The 17587-nt window shown below is 37.6% G+C and overlaps 2 protein-coding genes and 1 pseudogene across 6 annotated transcripts; 1 reads left to right on the top strand and 2 right to left on the bottom strand.

The window, feature by feature from the left end:
• The first annotated feature begins 2004 nt into the window (after positions 1-2004).
• LOC125211490 (7-deoxyloganetic acid glucosyl transferase-like) lies at positions 2005-10040 on the top strand. Of its 5 annotated transcripts, none has more exons than XR_016135215.1 (3): positions 2005-2595; positions 3646-4919; positions 9090-10040. XR_016135215.1 is itself a non-coding variant. In XM_089064122.1 (2 exons), the coding sequence occupies exons 1-2, from the start codon at positions 2082-2084 to the stop codon at positions 4569-4571; spliced, it is 1440 nt and encodes a 479-aa protein (XP_088920248.1). In that variant the 5' UTR covers positions 2005-2081; the 3' UTR covers positions 4572-10040. The 5 variants fall into 5 exon arrangements, 1 of the variants encoding a protein (XP_088920248.1); XR_016135214.1 differs by having other exon boundaries at positions 6216-10040; XR_016135212.1 differs by having other exon boundaries at positions 5493-10040.
• Positions 6029-9792, bottom strand: LOC125192114 (uncharacterized; annotated as a pseudogene).
• A 2397-nt stretch (positions 10041-12437) lies between the features above and the next one.
• LOC125192093 (uncharacterized) lies at positions 12438-17148 on the bottom strand. Its single transcript, XM_089064144.1, has 4 exons — positions 16351-17148; positions 15425-15568; positions 13121-15115; positions 12438-13027 (listed from the first exon to the last, which is right to left on the bottom strand). The coding sequence occupies exons 1-4, from the start codon at positions 17120-17122 to the stop codon at positions 12684-12686; spliced, it is 3255 nt and encodes a 1084-aa protein (XP_088920270.1). The 5' UTR covers positions 17123-17148; the 3' UTR covers positions 12438-12683.
• Positions 17149-17587: the final 439 nt, after the last annotated feature.

Below are 17587 nucleotides of genomic sequence, written 5' to 3'. Positions count from 1 at the left end.
ACCCGCATGCTCTCGAGCATCTCGTGAAGAAACATCTTCTCCGTGGGGTCAGTGGCGGTCTTCCACTCTTGGAAGACCTTGTACATCTGATCCCGCGTATGGTTACGCGAATGGAGAGTGTACTCGAGTGGGGCAGGTGGGAGGGCGGAGGACTGGACCTCGCGGGGTGATAGGGGGATCCGCCCCTCGCAGCCCGCTGCGCCCGCTTCTGTCCAACCGGGCGGGGGCGACCAGTAAATGAAGGAGGGGATGGAAACTCCTCAGCATCCGGGGGGAGGTCGTGGGATCCGCCGCTGCTGCCGCTGTAGTCGCCGCTATAGTTCAGTCGCTGCTTCTTCGGCCACCCAGCGTCGCATCCCGCCCGGAACTTCTCGGAGTCCTTCAGCAACAAGAAGCACTCCCAGAAGGTGAACTCCTTATACTTCCCCTGCAAGGGGAACTGACTCGCGGCGATCCTCCGGGCGTCGTCCTCATTCTGCCCACTCCTGAGCTAACGGATGGCGTTGGCGTAAAAATTCAAAAAACGACCCACCGCGGCCCTGGTGCGTTCCCACCCCTTCCGGACCTCCTCCGGGCTGAAGTCCTTCCCGTGCGGGCAGTGCCTCCTATAGGCAGCTCTGATCTTCGCCCACATGTTGACAATCCGCTGGTTGTTCGCAACCAGCGGATCGTCGCACACCTCCAACCACCCCCTGGCCACCCCGGCGTACTCATCCTCCGTCCACTTCCTCCGGCCAGGGGTGTCGTCAACAGCGGGCTGCGATGACTCGCCGACCGCCTTAGCCTTCCCCTTCCCCCTCGTCTTCTTCTTCTTCGGCGCGGCCCGCCTCGCTGGAAAGGGAGTATCATCTTCCCCGAGATCGATCCCCATATCATGCAATGACAGAAGGTCATCGCCAGTAAACTGCGTCTCCACTGGGGTCAACGTGTGAGACAAAGCCGTCAAAAAATCAAGCGAGGGCCGATATACCGTGTCCCCTCCCGGTGACCCCTGCACCCCCCTGCATCCCCCCCCTGGATGCATACCGTGCTGCATCCCCCCCTGCATCCCGCCCTGCCACATCATCCCCATCATCTGCTGCAGCATCATCTGCTGCTGCATCTGGGGCATACCCCCCCACCCGGGCGCTGACTGCCCGCCGCCCAGAATCCCCCACGGCATACCCCCCTGCGCCCCACCCCCCCCGGCGCACCGACCATCATCCCCATCATCTGATTCCAAGGGATGTTAAACCCCGGGCCCATCTGCCCCACAGGTACCGTGGGAGTCTGAGATCCACTCGTCGCTGGACTGGACTCGTTGTTGTGATCCATCGCTCGATGATGCTCTTGTACAGAAAGTTAGAGAGAGAGAAAACTCGTTAAAACAAGTGGTGCAAATGAAAATGAAACGAAAATCGCGTTTATATAGGTTCTAAAAAAAAAAAAAAAAAAAAAAAATCTGCGCTGGCCGATCGCTGGCCGATCGGGCCGCCACAATGGCGGCTAGCCGATCGGCCAGCGCCGAGCGATCGGCCAGCTCACGCCGAAGCGCTCGCCGATTTCGCTCTCGCCGACTGCAATAGTTCGGCTAGCCGATCGGCCAGCGCGACGAATCGGCTAGCCGGTCGCTAGCATTGCGGATGCTCTTATCTGATCCATGCAACATGCACCACTTATTTCACTCATCGCTTAAGATACATATGATAAATAAGATTAAAAGAAATAAAAACTGAAATCGAATAAAATATAAGTTAAAATAAACCAAATGAAAATTACTAAAGTTAAGTATCTCATATTGTCAAATTTGTAGCAATATTCTTTTAGATTCTAAAATCGGCCGAACCGCCAACCATTATTTAACTTGAACAAAATCATTCCCCAATCTGTTACACATACTAAACATGTTCCTTTAGCGAAATAGACAAGTAATTAGCTACATATTTGCTTAGGTAATCAATGACCGATGCCTATATATTGAATGCACCATTATCATACTTAATCAAATGTCATTATCCTTTCATCTATAAAATGCAAGAATTCATCACTACATGTATAATGGTTAGAGGATTTTAGAATAATAGTAAAAACAGCAAATAACTATGAGTTCAAAATCGGAAGAGAAACTGCCGGCGCACGTGGTGATATTCCCATTCCCCGCGCAGGGGCACATGAATTGCATGCTCAATCTTGCTCATCTCCTCTGTTTATCCGACTTCCACGTCACCTTCATCGTCTCAGAGTTCACCCACCGCCTCCTAACCAAGAATACCTCCGTCCCCGCCACTTTCGCCGTCTATCTCGGCTTCCAGTTCCGGGCTATCCCCGATGGCCTCCCAGACGATCACCCCCGCTTTGGTGACAAACTCGGCGATGTGGTCCCCTCCGTTACAAACAACATGGTTCCATTTTTCAAGAAAATGATGGCCGATGAAGACCTCCTCGCTTCCCCTCACCGGAGGCCGGTCACGTGCTTCGTTGCCGACGGATTTTTCAGTTTCGCCGCTGACTTTGCGGAGGAGAACGGCATTCCCTTGGTCTATTTCCGACCAACCAGCGCCTCCTACTTCTGGGCAATGGTCTCATTCATTCAAACTCAAAACATTCCATTTCAAGGTAATCTAATTAATTTTCCCTCTACTTTAATGCACACATTTTCTCATTTTCATCCGGTTATTATTAACCGATTCATTTCATTTTCACCAACTAAACATCATATTCCAGTAACTCATTCCACTCACAATTAATAAAAATTAATATAAAAAAAAGTAACTCACATTCCTCTGCTTTCTTTTCACTTTTCGTAACAATATCAAAAAAAATATTAAAACTTGCATCGATTATAAATAAGACAAGTAATAGGAATCAGACGCAATACTTAATTATTCATAATTTGTTATGGATTTCAATGCTATATCATTTAGGTTGCTTTTAGAGTGTGAAGTTTCCATCTGTCCCACTCTAAGTGGAACACTCCTTGTTCAACAAATAATTTAATGTAGTGTTATTTTGTTAGTTAAAGAGAAAAAAATAAAGTAAAAAAAATATAGAGAGAGTGATGTTTTTATTTTAATACATGATCATTTGGAAAGAGAGATCTCAAAAAGGAAAATATATATATGTCACTTAAAATAAATGGGGGAGTATCATTTTATTACTCTCCACTACTAATGTCTCATTTTGTCATTTTAAAATATCTATCATCAAATATTATTTCACTTTTATTAGTTTTGATTAATAAATTCATCAATCATATTCCAGTTACATATAAATCATAGTAATGAGACATAGGCGAAGGGTGTAATTAGTCTCTTTTGATGAGTTATAAGTTCCCCTAATTTCAAACTCTTATGGCTATTGATACATGGTCATTTAGAATGAAACCTTAAAAAAAAAGAATATGTCACTCATAATAAGATGAAGAAGTATCATTTTATTATTGTCCGCCATTAGTGTCTCATATTATTATAAATTATTTTATTTTTATTATTTTTGATAGATAAATTCATTAATCTATTTCATTTACATTTTATTATAAATTATAGTCTAAATGAGTCATAGGCGAAGGGTGTAATTAGTCTCTTTTGATGAGTTATGAGTTCCCCAATTTTGTCCGTAACAAAACTTTTAAACTCCTGTTTGAAATTATGGTTCTTCATTATTAAGGTAAACCGATGGATGAATTAGTGAAAGGCATACCGGGAATGGAAGGATTCCTGCGCCGCCGAGACCTACCGGGTTTCTTCCGCACCGATGATGTAAATGACAATGTTTTTCAAAGCTTAACAGTGGCGACAAGGCAGCTCGTACGAGCACAAGCAGTCATATTCAACACATTCGAGGATCTAGAGGGGGCAATTTTATCAATCATGCTTGAAAAATTGCCAAGAATCTACACTATTGGTCCTATCCACGAGCACCAGAAATCCAGGCTCATAGAGAAGGGATCCAAAGCCTCGATTGTTGCCGGTAATTTATGGGAAGAAGATCGGAGCTGTATAGATTGGTTGAACGCTCAGCTGCCGAGATCGGTGATCTATGTGAGCTTTGGGAGCATAACAGTTGTGACGAGAGAGCAACTGATGGAGTTCTGGCATGGTTTGCTTAATAGTTCTCAGAGATTCTTGTGGGTGATGCGTCCAGATTCCATCACCGGGGGAGATCAAATTCCACCGGAATTGATGGAGGGTACAAAAGAAAAAGGTTACTTGGTGAAGTGGGCGCCACAGGAGGAGGTTCTCAACCACCCTGCAATAGGTGCATTTTTGACACACAGTGGATGGAACTCGACTCTGAAGAGTGTTGTTGCTGGTGTGCCGATGATATGCTGGCCTTATTTTAGTGATCAAACTATTAATAGTAGGTTTGTGAGTGAGGTATGGAAGATAGGTCTTGACATTAAAGATACTTGTGATAGATTGATCATTGAGAAGGCAATTAGGGAGGTTATGGAAGTGAGGAAGGATGAATTTTTGGAAAGGGCAGATGGTATGGCCAAAATGGCTAAGAAGGCTGTTGAAAGAGGAGGTTCCTCATACACCAATTTGGATGCTCTAATTGACTATATTAATTCATTGGTCATAACATTATAAACATTGGTAATGCAAATCTCAAATTTCTTTTGTAACATCCTTGGGCCTAGATGGAAAATAATTAAAGTACTATTGATTTTGGGCTGTATGACAATTAGTCTAAAGTAACATTATTTTTGATCTGTTAATTGGAGATAGGTGTTGGGCTGACCCAGCAATGTTGAGTTGGGCTTAGCATTGGAAAGAAATAAGATCAAGCCCACTATTTCTAGCACAAAAAGGAGTAATGTAAGTAAATATTTCTCCTTTCCTATCCAACACACACCCAACGACATCAATCTCTCTTTTGGGTGTTCAATCTTTGCTCCATTTATGTGGATTTCAAGCTCAAGTTCTTATACACAAATGGTATGTTATTTCTTGAATAGTTGTGTTTTTGTGATCCTATGTTGAATTGAGCTTGAACTATTTTAATTGCTGGATGCGAATGAGCACTTTAACTATGTGTTGAGAAAGGAAAAGGGGGAATTGAAATTTAATTTGATTTGAGAATTTTTAACTTGTAGCAATGTATGATGAATGATTGAGACATGTTTGAAGAACTCTTTTCTTTATTAGATATCCTCTGTATCTGCTGTTGTGAACAGAGGAGATTTTCCCAAAATATTCCATTTTGAGTATAAATCTTTCAAGCTTTTTCTAAAGCAATGCTATACTTGTTTTAACCCACATTTTGAGCTTATCAATGTGTAATAAGAATGGTTGGATATCCTTAGCATGTCCGCTTTCATAGTTGTAATCTATAATGCCAATTACATGAGAAATAGTATTGTTTTGAATAAAAATATACATATGTGCAAAATGATCTACTGTATGTCTCTTATCGTAGTAACTGGATACAAAAGATTTAGGTGGAGTATGATAATAGTTGTTGCATAATGGTAATTAATTTATATGTGATCCATGTAATTTGTACTGAAGGTGATAAATTATTGAGTATTAGCCACGAAGATGAGAAAAGAACAGGTTCACGAGTAAAAAAGGCTATTGATATTTTTCACTGTATTTTTCACTCTATTCGTTTAATGCTCTCAACCAAGTATGATATTTGTTACCTTAATGTGGTTATAGTTGTAAAAAGATAAGAAGTGTGAAAGTATGACTACTTTATGTAAAATACTCTTCATAATGAAGTAGCAAGTGTTGAGGTTTGCATCTTAATGTAAAGGCAATTAGTAATTTGATGGAAGTAAGAAAAGATGAGTTTTGGATAGGGGAAAAAGCTGGATAATGGACTTATGCAATATATCTATAATTCTCATGTATTCAATTTGTAATTTTGTATCATGAAAACTGCAAGATATCATAAAACAGAGAAGTTAATGACCTGCTTTGAGAATATCAATAAGAGATGTTTTTGCTGTTGTAGATAATATTATCCTCAGTCTAGACATTGGACAAATATATTAAGCCTATCTTCAGCTAAAGCATATTAAGAAAGTGGTAAAGATAGAAACTCACCAAAAAAGTAGTATAAACTAGTTATGGTGGATGATCCAAAATGGAAAAAATAAGACTATTTTTTAAAATTGTGTTAATAAGATATTATCCACAGTCTTGGCATTCATAGGTAAACAACTTTGTAAGGCCTTCCCCACTCTGATTTAAGCTACATCCCAAATACCCGCGTTGGATTTTCTGCAGCTTTGTTAGAGCTTCTTTCATATCAATCCTTTCACGAGAAGAGTCTGCACAACACTTTAATGCCAACTCCAATATGGAAGATGTGAATTCCACTATTTTGTCGCCATGTTCTTCATCAACATTCATAAGTAAGTTGGCATCTATAACTTGATATGTGAATTCTGGAACTGACCTCTCAATCCAACTCTTCAACCTTAGATCTCCAACAAATATGTCGTCACTTGGCTTTTTTCTAGTAAAGACTTCCATCAACATGACCCCGTAGCTATAGACATCGCACCTTGTGGAGAGTAGTCCTTCTGAACCATACTCTACAATCCCAAAAAAAAGTGAAATTAATAAAATATTTTACATAATTAATGTAGAATAACAATTCACCTGGAGCAATGTAACCAAATGTTCCTAGGGTGTTGGTTAACACCATGCTATCTCCATCGCAGAGCAACTTTGCTATCCCAAAGTCGCTTACACGGGCAACCATATCTTCGTCTAACAAAACATTACTTGGCTTCATGTCACTATGGACAATAGGCATCGAATAGCCACCGTGAAGATACTCCAAAGCCGATGCTACATCAATCATTATATTCAATCTTTCCATGAAATTCAAGAAATAGTTGTGAGAATATAACCATTTCTCAAGGCTTCCATTGGGCATATATTCAAGTATTAATGCCATGAACTCTTCATTGGAACAACAACTAATGACACTATTGAGACACCTATGTCGAATGCTACGAAGTATGTGGCATTCGACATCAAATCTCGTTGAAATACCTCCTAACCGAAGATTAAACACTTTAGCCGCGACAATCTTCCCATTGTTAAGAATTCCTTTGTACACAGAGCAAGAACTCCCAGTGCCAAGCAGATTGCTCTCACTGAAATGCTCAGTCGCTTGCAGAAGTTCGTAATAAGAGATCCTTTCGGGCACAATGGATATCAGCTCATCAACATCTCTAGTTGTCTTGTCTTTCCTTCTGTATCTGACAAAGATAAAAGCTAGAGAAACAATTGAAATGAAAGTCGCAACCCCAAACGCAATAAATGAAGCTCGTTCCACCTTTTTCCTCTTTGATCTGAGATCAGAAACAACTGGACAAAGTTGGACATGGAACCTTTGAATTCCACACAATGCCTCATTTTCCTTGAAAGAATCCGTAGTGAAGTTTCTGAAAGAACCACCACTTGGAATTTCTCCACTCAGAGAATTGAAAGAGACATTAAAGTAGTTGAGAAATTGAAGTGTTTCCAAAGACTTTGGAATTGAACCAGAGAGGTTGTTGTGGGACAAGTCAAGACTCACCAAACTTATCATGCTTCCCATGGAAATTGGAATATAACCTTCAAGTTTGTTATTTGCCAAAGACAGATTAGCTAAATTTTGTAGCTTTCCGAAAGTGCTCGGAATAGACCCTGATAACTGATTCATTGATAGATCTACAGAGATTGCTGCTCCTAAATTACTCATCTCTTGAGGTAAAAAACCACTCAATGAATTGAAGGACAAGTCAAGAATCAGCAAATCTTTTAGATCCCATAAGCTTGATGGTATGCTTGAATTCAACATGTTGGAGTACATATAAATCTCTCTTAAAGAAGAGATGTCTCCCAAACATTTAGGAATTGAACCTGATAGTTGGTTTTGGCTAATATTGAAAATATTAAGGCTGTATAAATCACATGCAGCCTCTAGAATGGAGCCTTGCAACATGTTAGAACCAAGATATAATGCTTGAAGCTTATTCAAGTGTTTGATGGAGAAGGGAATATTACCAGATAACTCATTTCCCTCTAAATCCAAGATCATCAAGCCTCGTAAACCACCTATTTGAACAGGAATGTTGCCATTTAATTTGCAGCGGGCGGCTCTGAATATTTCAAGTGAGGAAGATAAATTCCCAATGGAATCTGGAATGATGCCGTATAGAGGATTATCAGAAATATACAAATAAGTTAAAGACCTGCAATTTGACAATGATGTAATGAAGCCCAAGTTTGAAGAAGATGGTGCATTTGTAAGATTGTTTCCGTGCAGGTGGAGACTTTGGAGAAGTCTTAGGTTGCCGAGATCCATAGGTATATAACCACTCAATTTGTTATCACCAAGTGCGAGAATTCTGAGTTGAGAACAATTGGATATGGAATTTGGTATTGGTCCAGAGATTGAGTTTTCTGCAAGATTAAGCGCGTGAAGAATGGGGGAGGTATGGCATATATTGGTTGGAAGAACTCCGGATATAGCATTCTTAACAAGGTCAAGGGTTTGAAGAGTTGAAATGTTAAAGAGCTCATGTGGAATAGTTCCACTGAAGCTGTTCCCCCCTAAACCTAATATCTCCAGTCGGCGAAGGCGGCCAAATTCAGTAGGAATAATCCCTGCCAAAGATTAGATAAACTATTAGAATAAATGAGAGAAAGAAATAAAAGAAGGAGATGTTAGTTGTAGAAAGATGGGAGCATTATTTTTATTAAGATGATATGGGTAGTATGAAAATCACAAGGTCTTCTTACCTGTCATGTAGTTTTCGGAGATTGAAAAGCTGGTTAGCATTGTAAGATTCCCAAAATCCCTTGAAAGATTCCCAGTGAAATAGTTGCGCCATAGTAATAAATCTTGCAGAGAAGACATATTCAGGAAAATATTTAAGGATAATGAGCCCCGAATCTGATTATTTTCAACACCAAAACCAACCAGGTTGTGAAGATTGCCAATCTCAGGTGGTAGTGTACCTGTCAAATTTCAACAAATTAAACATACTAACATTAAATTTATGTGAATCTAATGCTTTAAGAACCAAAGAAGAATACCATTCAAACTGTTATAACCGAGGTATAATATCTGAAGAGAAGACAAGTTGCCGATTTCTGCAGGTATCTGCCCATTAAAAGAGTTGCCAGATAGGGACAACAACTGCAGCTGTGAACATAGGGATAGATTTGTCGGAATTGCGCCACTCAGCTGATTTTCAGAGAGATAAATCCCAGCAAGAAATGGAAGATTACTGCAAATGTCTGTCGGAAGACTTCCACTCAATTCATTTTCACTGAATGCTATATGCACCAGCTTCGACATGTTGAATATCTCAGATGGTATAGCACCAGAGAAATAATTGAATTCGAATCCCAGCCTTTGCAAATTCCCAAGTTTCCCTAACTCCTTTGGGATCTCTCCACTCAGAGTATTGAAAGATATTTCAAGAAATTGTAGGTTAGTTAGGTTTGAGAGAAATTTGGGGATGGAACCTGTGAAGCTGTTGTTGGTGAGGTCTAGGGAGACGAGGAAGGAGAGGTGCCCGAGCTGTAGTGGAATGGTGCCGGAGAGATTCATGTAAGAGAGATTCAATGCAGATACTCTATGGTGGCGCGAGCTGCAAGAGATGCCGATCCAGCTGCAGACGGAGCTCGAATTAGTCCAATTTGTTGCGAGTATATGAGAAGGGTCAGAGATGATACGTTGTTTTAGTGAAAGAAGGGCAGTTTGATCAGTGGCAAGGCTCATTTTGGCTAAACAAGGTGTTTGAAAGGTCATAGTGAGGAATGCATATGCAAGAATGTAATACAACATTTTCTCCATGGCTACAAATTACTAGGTATGGTTGATTAATTGAGAGACAGATTTTTCTACCATATTATATAAGCCATGCAATGCAACATGCACCATTTGTTTCACTTTCACACACATCTGATTAAGACTTTTTTTCATTTCAGCTAATGTGCAGAATTGTTAACGTGTGTATCACATGCACTGTATAATTCTAGCATTTTAATTACAGATGAAGGATACTGTTACTTTCGTTAATAGTAGATGAAAAATTTGAGTTACTATATTCTTATTTCCTTTTAATTAAATCAAACACAAAAATTTAATAATTGGATATCTAATTATTCCCCTATTTAATTGAATTGACTCATAAATCTATTTGTATTATCTTTTATATGTAGGCTTTACATTTTACCAACTTATTTCATTTAAATAGGAGTAAATAATTGATAATTCATTCGTGCCAAAGTCAAATTCATACTTGAAGTGAATGGAGTATAAGCAAAATCATGTTTGCTAGTATATTTTATTTGTCGTCATACGATTGTTTGCTTCCAATTCCACCCTTCAATCAGCAAACGTGATTTCAATAATAAGACAATTCATGAATCACGAATGAAAATCAATGAGTACTTTCACACTAAAAAAGACTACTTTATATGTCTTGACACTAAAGATTGATTATTGAGAAAGCGGTTAGGAAGGTTATGGAAATGAGGAAGGATGAGTTTTTGGAAAGGGCAGATGGTATGGCCAAAATGGCTAAGAAGGCTGTTCAAAGAGGAGGTTCCTCTTATGGCAATTTGGATACTCTAATTGACTATATTAAGTCATTGATCATAACTTTATATACATTGGTAATGTAAATCTCAATTTGTTCTTTTTTTTTAACATCCTTTGGCCTAGATGGAAAAAGTACTGTTGATTTTGCGGGTAAGATACTTTTTTCATGTGAATAAATAACATTATTTTTGAATTGTTAATTGGGGATAGGAGTTGGGCTGACCCAGCTATGGTTGAGTTGGGCTTAGCATTGCAAAAAAATAAGATCAAGCCCACTATTTCTAACACAAAAAGGAGTACTGTAAGTTAATATATCTTCTTTTCTATCCAACACACAACCAAGGACATCAATCTCTCTTTTGGATGTTCAATATTTGCTCCATTTATGTGGATTTCAAGCCCAAGTTCTTTTACACAAATGGTATGTAAATTTCTTGAATAGTTGGTGATTTTACGATCCTATGTTGAATTGAGATTGAATTTCTTTTTAATCGCTGGAAGAGAAAGGAAAAGGGGGAATTGAAATTTAATTTAATTTGAGAATTTTCAACTTGTAGCTATATATGATGAATGGTTGAGACATGTTTAAAGAACTCTTTTCATGTAGCTAATGAAATTGTTATAAAGTGTGTTTTCTAATGTTCTGTTTAAACTGGGATATGTTGGGAAATTCCCAGTAAAATTTCAAGTGAATTGGAGGTCTTTCAGAAAATCTTCAAACACAGCTTGCCAGAAACTGTCTCATATCATCCAAGCCACTTTGAATTTTTGAATGAATTTTTATTTAAATGAAAAGACAGCAGTGGCTTTCTGATGATATAAGAAACACCATCTAACTCTTTCGTACCAGAGAGAACAGAGCCTCCAAAATCTGCTGTTGTGAACACAGAGGATCTCTGAGATTTTCCCAAAATTTTCCAGTTTGAGTCTAAATCTTTCAAGCTTTATCTAAAGCAATGCTATACCTGTTTTATCCCACATTTGAGCTTGTAAATGTGTAATAAGAATGCAAGCTGTAATGCTAATTTAAATATGTAAGATCCTCGTGAATTACATGAGAAATATTATTTTGAATAGCAATATGCATATGTTGAAAATGATCACTATATGTCTCTTATCGTAATAATTGGATACAAGATATTTAGATTGAGTATTTTAATAGTTGTTGCATAATGGTAATTAATTTATTGTGATATATGTATTTTTTCCTGAAGGTGATAAAGTATCGAGTATTAGCCAACAAGACAAGAAAAGAACAGGTTCACAAGTAAAAAAGGCTATTGAAATCAAAATATGTTGGGCGTACAAAGGTACCGTATATCTCACCTATTCGTTTAATGCTCTTAACCAATAGTATGATAATTGTTGCCTGAATGTGGTTATAGTTCTAAAAGAAAAATAAGAAATGTGATAGTATGACTACTTTATGTAACATATTTTTCATAATGAAGTAGTATGTGATGAGGTTTGCATCTTGATGTAAAGGCAATTATGTGATGAGGTTTGCATCTTGATGTAAAGGCTACTTTATACAGTTGAGTCACCAAATTTTTCCCATTCTCTCTTACTTTATCAATTACGCATTAAAACTCGTGCCAATCCTAAATGGCTTTTTGTATAGGATGAACGGAGTATATATCTTACTCCCTCCGTTCCATAGTAATGGAGGCGTTTCTTTTCGACACGGAGATTAAGAAAAATTGTGTTAGGTGAGTTAAGTAAAGGGAAAATAAAATAGAAAATGAAAAAAGTAGAGAGATGAAGAGAGAAAAAAAGTAAGAGAGAGTAAAGTTGATGTGGAAAAATATATTGACTTTTACTAAAAAAGGAAATGACTCTATTACTATGAAACGTACCAAAATGACAAAATGACTCTACTACTATGGAACGGAGGGAATAATAAATTTCAATATATTTAATTAATAATACATCATCTTTATTAAATGCTATCAGAGCATAGTTTTCCAATCATATTTTCAAATGATGCTGATTATTAGGCTGACATGGTAGTGACATAAAAAGAGTAAGGCAAAATATATTATACACATCTTCAGCTAAACTTACATAATACTACTATTATTTTAGTCTTGGCATTGATAGGAAAACAACTTTGTTAGGCCTTCCCCACTCTGATTTAAGCTTCATCCCAAAAACCCACGTCGGATTTTGTGTAGCTCTGCTAGAGCTTCTTTCATATTAATCCTTTCATGAGAAGAATCTGCACAACACTTTAAGGCCAACTCGAGTGTGGATAATGTGAACTTTACTATTTTGTCGCCATGTTCTTCGTCCACGTTCATTAGCAAGTTGGCATCCACAACTTGATATGTGAAATGTGGAACTGACCTCTCAATCCAACTCTTCAAGCTTAGATCTCCAACAAACATATCATCAGTTGGCTTTTTTCTCGTAAAGACTTCCATCAACATCACCCCATAGCTATAGACGTCGCACCTTGTGGAGACTAGTCCTTCTGAACCATACTCTACATTCACAAAAAAATATGAAACAAGACTTCATTTAATTAAAAAGTACTCCGTACTCTATATACATAATCGATATAAACGTAACAATTCACCTGGAGCAATGTAACCCAATGTTCCTAGGGTGTTGGTTAACACCGAGCTATCTCCATTGCACAACAACTTTGCTATCCCAAAATCGCTTACATGGGCAACCATATCTTCGTCTAACAAGACATTACTTGGCTTCAAGTCACTGTGGACAATTGGTGCCGAATATCCACCATGAAGATATTCCAAAGCTGATGCAACATCCACCATTATACTCAATCTTTCCATGAAATTCAAGAAATAGTTGTGGGAATATAACCATTTCTCAAGATTCCCATTGGGCATATATTCAAGTACTAAGGCCTTGAATTCTTCATTGGAACAACAACTTATGACACTGTTCAGACACCTGTGTCGAATGCTACGAAGTATCTCACATTCGACATCAAATCTCCTTGAAATATCTTCTAACTGAAGAATAAAGACTTTGACAGCGACAACCTTCCCATTGTTTAGAATTCCTTTGTACACATAGCAAGAACTCCCAGTGCCAAGCAAATTGCTCTCACTGAATTGTTCAGTTGCCCGCAGAAGTTCATAATAAGAGATTCTTTCTGGCACAATAGATATTATCTCATCAACTTCTCTAGTTGTTTTGCCTTTCCTTTTGTACCTATCAAAGAGAAAAACTAGAGAAATAATTGAAATGAAAACCACAACCCCAATAAACAAGGCTTGTCCCTTCTTTTTCCACTTTGATCTATGATTTGAAACTGCTTGGCAAATTGGGACATGGAACCTCGGAATTCCACACAATGCCACATTACCCTTAAAAGAATCCATTGTGAAGTTTCTGAAAGATCCACCACTAGGAATTTCTCCACTCAAAGTATTGAAGGAGACATTAAGGTAGCTGAGTTGTTGAAGTGACTCCAAAGACTTTGGAATTGAGCCAGAGAGGTTGTTGTTGGACAAGTCAAGGCTCACCAAACTTATCATGTTTCCTATTGACTCTGGAATAGAACCTTCGAGTCTGTTATTTGCCAAAGACAGATTTACCAAATTCTGTAGCTTTCCAATAGTGCTATGAATAGACCCCGTCAACTGATTCATCGATAGATCTATATCGATTGCTGCTCGTAAGTTACTCATCTGTTGAGGCAAAAACCCACTCAATGAATTGAAGGACAAGTTAAGAATCAGCAAATCTTTTAGATCCCATAAGCTTGTAGGTATGCTTGAATGCAACATGTTGGAGTCCATCAAAATATACCTTAAAGAAGAGATCTTTCCCAAACATTTAGGAATTGAACCTGATAATTGGTTTTGGCTAATGGTTACAAAATGAAGGTTGTATAAATCACATACAGCCTCTGGAATGGAGCCTTGCAACATGTTAGCACCAAGAGATAATGCTTGAAGCTTATGCAAGTGTTTGATGGAGAAGGGAATATTACCAGATAACTGATTGCCCTCTAAATCCAAGATCATCAAGCCTCTTAAACCGCCTATTTGAACAGGAATGCTGCCATTTAATTTACAACGGGAGACAGAGAATATTCCGAGTAAGGATGATAAGTTCCCGACAGAAGCTGGAATGACGCCGTATAGAGGATTTTCAGAAACAAGTAATTCAGTTAAAGACCTGCAATTTGATAATGATGTAAGGAAGCCCAGGTTTGATGAAGATGGTGCATTTGTAAGATTGTTTTCGAACAAATGAAGGGATTTGAGAAGTCTAAGGTTGCCAAGATCCATAGGTATATAACCACTGAATTTGTTAGTACCAAGTGAGAGATATTTGAGTTGAGAACAATTAGATATAGAATTTGGTATTGGCCCAGAGATTGAGTTATCTGCAATATTAAGCTCTTTAAGAATGAGAGAGGTACTACATAGATTAGTTGGAAGAACTCCAGATATAACATTCCGAACAAGTGAGAGGATTTGAAGAGTTGAAATGTTAAAAAGCTCATGTGGAATAGTTCCACTGAAGCTGTTCAACGGTAACAGTAATATCTTCAGTCGGCGAAGTTGGCCAAATTCAGTAGGAATATGCCCTGCCAAAGATTAGATGATTTATATGATTAGAATTCCAAATGTAACAAACATGAAACATGCATATTACTCTTATCCGTCCAATACTAATACTAGTGTTGATAGTCGATGAGACCAAACTAATGTAAAATTGGGAGATGAAGTGAAAAATAGTGACCAGACATGTTACCGAAAATGGAAGAGTAAGGAGTAATATTTATGGATTGACAAAAATGAAAAAAAAAAACAAGATATTTAGTTGTAGAAAGATGGGAGTATCATTTTTGTTAAGATGATATGGGTAGTATTAAAAAATCACAAGGTCTCCTTACCTGTCATGTAGTTTTCGGTTATGTCAAACTCGGCTAGCATAGTAAGATTCCCAAAATCCCTTGAAAGATTCCCAGTGAAATTGTTGCGCTGTAGTGTTAATTCTTCCAAAGAAGACATATTCACAAAAATATTTAATGATAATGAGCCCCCAATCTGATTATTATCAACACCAAAACCAACTAGGTTGTGAAGATTTCCAATCTCTGGTGGTAGTGTACCTGTCAAATAATTATGACTGTTCAAACAAACATTCATATGTCATTTATATATGAATCTAGGGAAGTGATCAATTGCTAACTCATCCCTTAGTTGCTAACTACAACTAATTTAAGACCATAATATTTTAAAAATCTTGTGGTCTACAATTTGCCATGTGTAATTTTTTTTTTTCATTTTTTAATATTAAAAAGGTAATAACAACTATCAAATTTAGGATTTAGAAATACAATGTCAATACAGTGTATGAAATACATCAACACGAAGATATAATAATGTGAACACAATTTCATATTTACATTTTACAAGCATAATATTGACATATTATGTAAGGTGTATTGACATAAATATGTTCGTCAAAAATACGAAAATTCAAAAAAAAAATCATTTTTTTTTCAAATTTTGACGTCGGAACATATGCATGTAGTATATCGTTGGAATCCTTATAAAATTATCTTTAATTTGATATATGTTATATGAATTTAAAATTTTGGGGTTTCTTTTAAAAGTTAGTTATAACTAACTTGACATTAATACCCCTATTGATTTTTATTGGAAATAATCCTATAGCCTTACTGACATTTTATGGTTAATGATCTAGGCCTTTAATTTGAATATCTAATGGCTATTATTGAGTTGTTAGCAATTAAACATTGAGTTAGCAATATAACACTCCCCTATGAATCTAATACTATAAGAACAAGAAAAATACCATTCAAATTATTAGTTCTGAGGTATAATTCCCTAAGAGATATTAAGTAGCCGATTTCCGCCGGTATCTGCCCACTGAGAGAGTTATCAGATAAGGACAACGCCTCAAGCTTTGAACATAAGGATAAATTTGTCGGAATCGCGCCACTCAGCTGATTTAAAGAGAGATAAATCCCAGCAAGAAATGGAAGATTGCTGCAAATGTTTGTCGGAAGACTTCCACTCAATTCATTTCCTGTCAAAGTTATATTCACGAGCTTCGACAAGTTGAATATCTCAGATGGTATTGCACCGGAGAGATGATTGAATTCGATCACCAGAGTTTGCAAATTCCGAAGTTTCCCTAACTCCTTTGGGATCTCTCCGCTCAGAGTATTGAAAGATAGGCCAAGAAATTGTAGGTTTGTTAGGTTTGAGAGAGATTTGGGGATGGAACCTGTGAAGCTGTTGTTGGTGAGGTCGAGGGAGACGAGGAAGGAGAGTTGCCCGAGCTGTGGGGGAATGGTGCCTGAGAAACTCATATAAGAGAGATTCAACGCGGATACTCTATGGTGGCGCGAGCTGCAAGAGACGCCAATCCAGCTGCATACGGAGCTCGAATTAGTCCAATTTGTTGCGAGTATATGAGAAGGGTCAGAGATGATGTGTTGTTTTAGTGAAAGAAGGGCAGTTTGATCAGTGGCAAGGCTCATTTTGGCTGAACAAGGCGTTTGAAAGGTTATGGTCAGGAATGCATATGCGAGAATGTAGTAATACAACATTTTCTCCATGGCTACAAATTGGAAGGTGTGGTTGATTGATTATAATAATTTGACATGGAGAGAGAAAGAGGATAGAGAGATCCTTTGACCATATTATCTTAGCCATGCAACATGCACTCACTTATTTCACTTATTTCACTTGCACAACATTACAGAAAATATGCAGTGAAGAATTCTCTCATTTTAATAAATAACACGGATTATTAATTATTTATTTTAATATTACTGTTAATAAAATTTATTATTTTATATGTTTTAATTTAAAAGTAACAATTTATTAGTTCTTTTCATACTAAATAATTCTATACAATCACTTTAAGATGCATATAATTAATACGATTAAAATATATTGAAATTGAATAAAATAGAAGTTAAAATAATGAAATGTGGTATACTGGTATGAAACATCAAAATAAAGATAAATGAGGTCAAATGAAAATAACTAAAGTATCTCAAATTATCATATTTGTATGT

Source organism: Salvia hispanica, chromosome 2, assembly GCF_029641045.1.
Source record: "Salvia hispanica isolate PSC_SH4W2 chromosome 2, Shi_PSC_v1, whole genome shotgun sequence".
Lineage (NCBI taxonomy): Eukaryota > Viridiplantae > Streptophyta > Magnoliopsida > Lamiales > Lamiaceae > Salvia > Salvia hispanica.
Note: the sequence above shows the minus strand (reverse complement) of the source record. Positions and strands in the feature narration are given on the sequence as shown.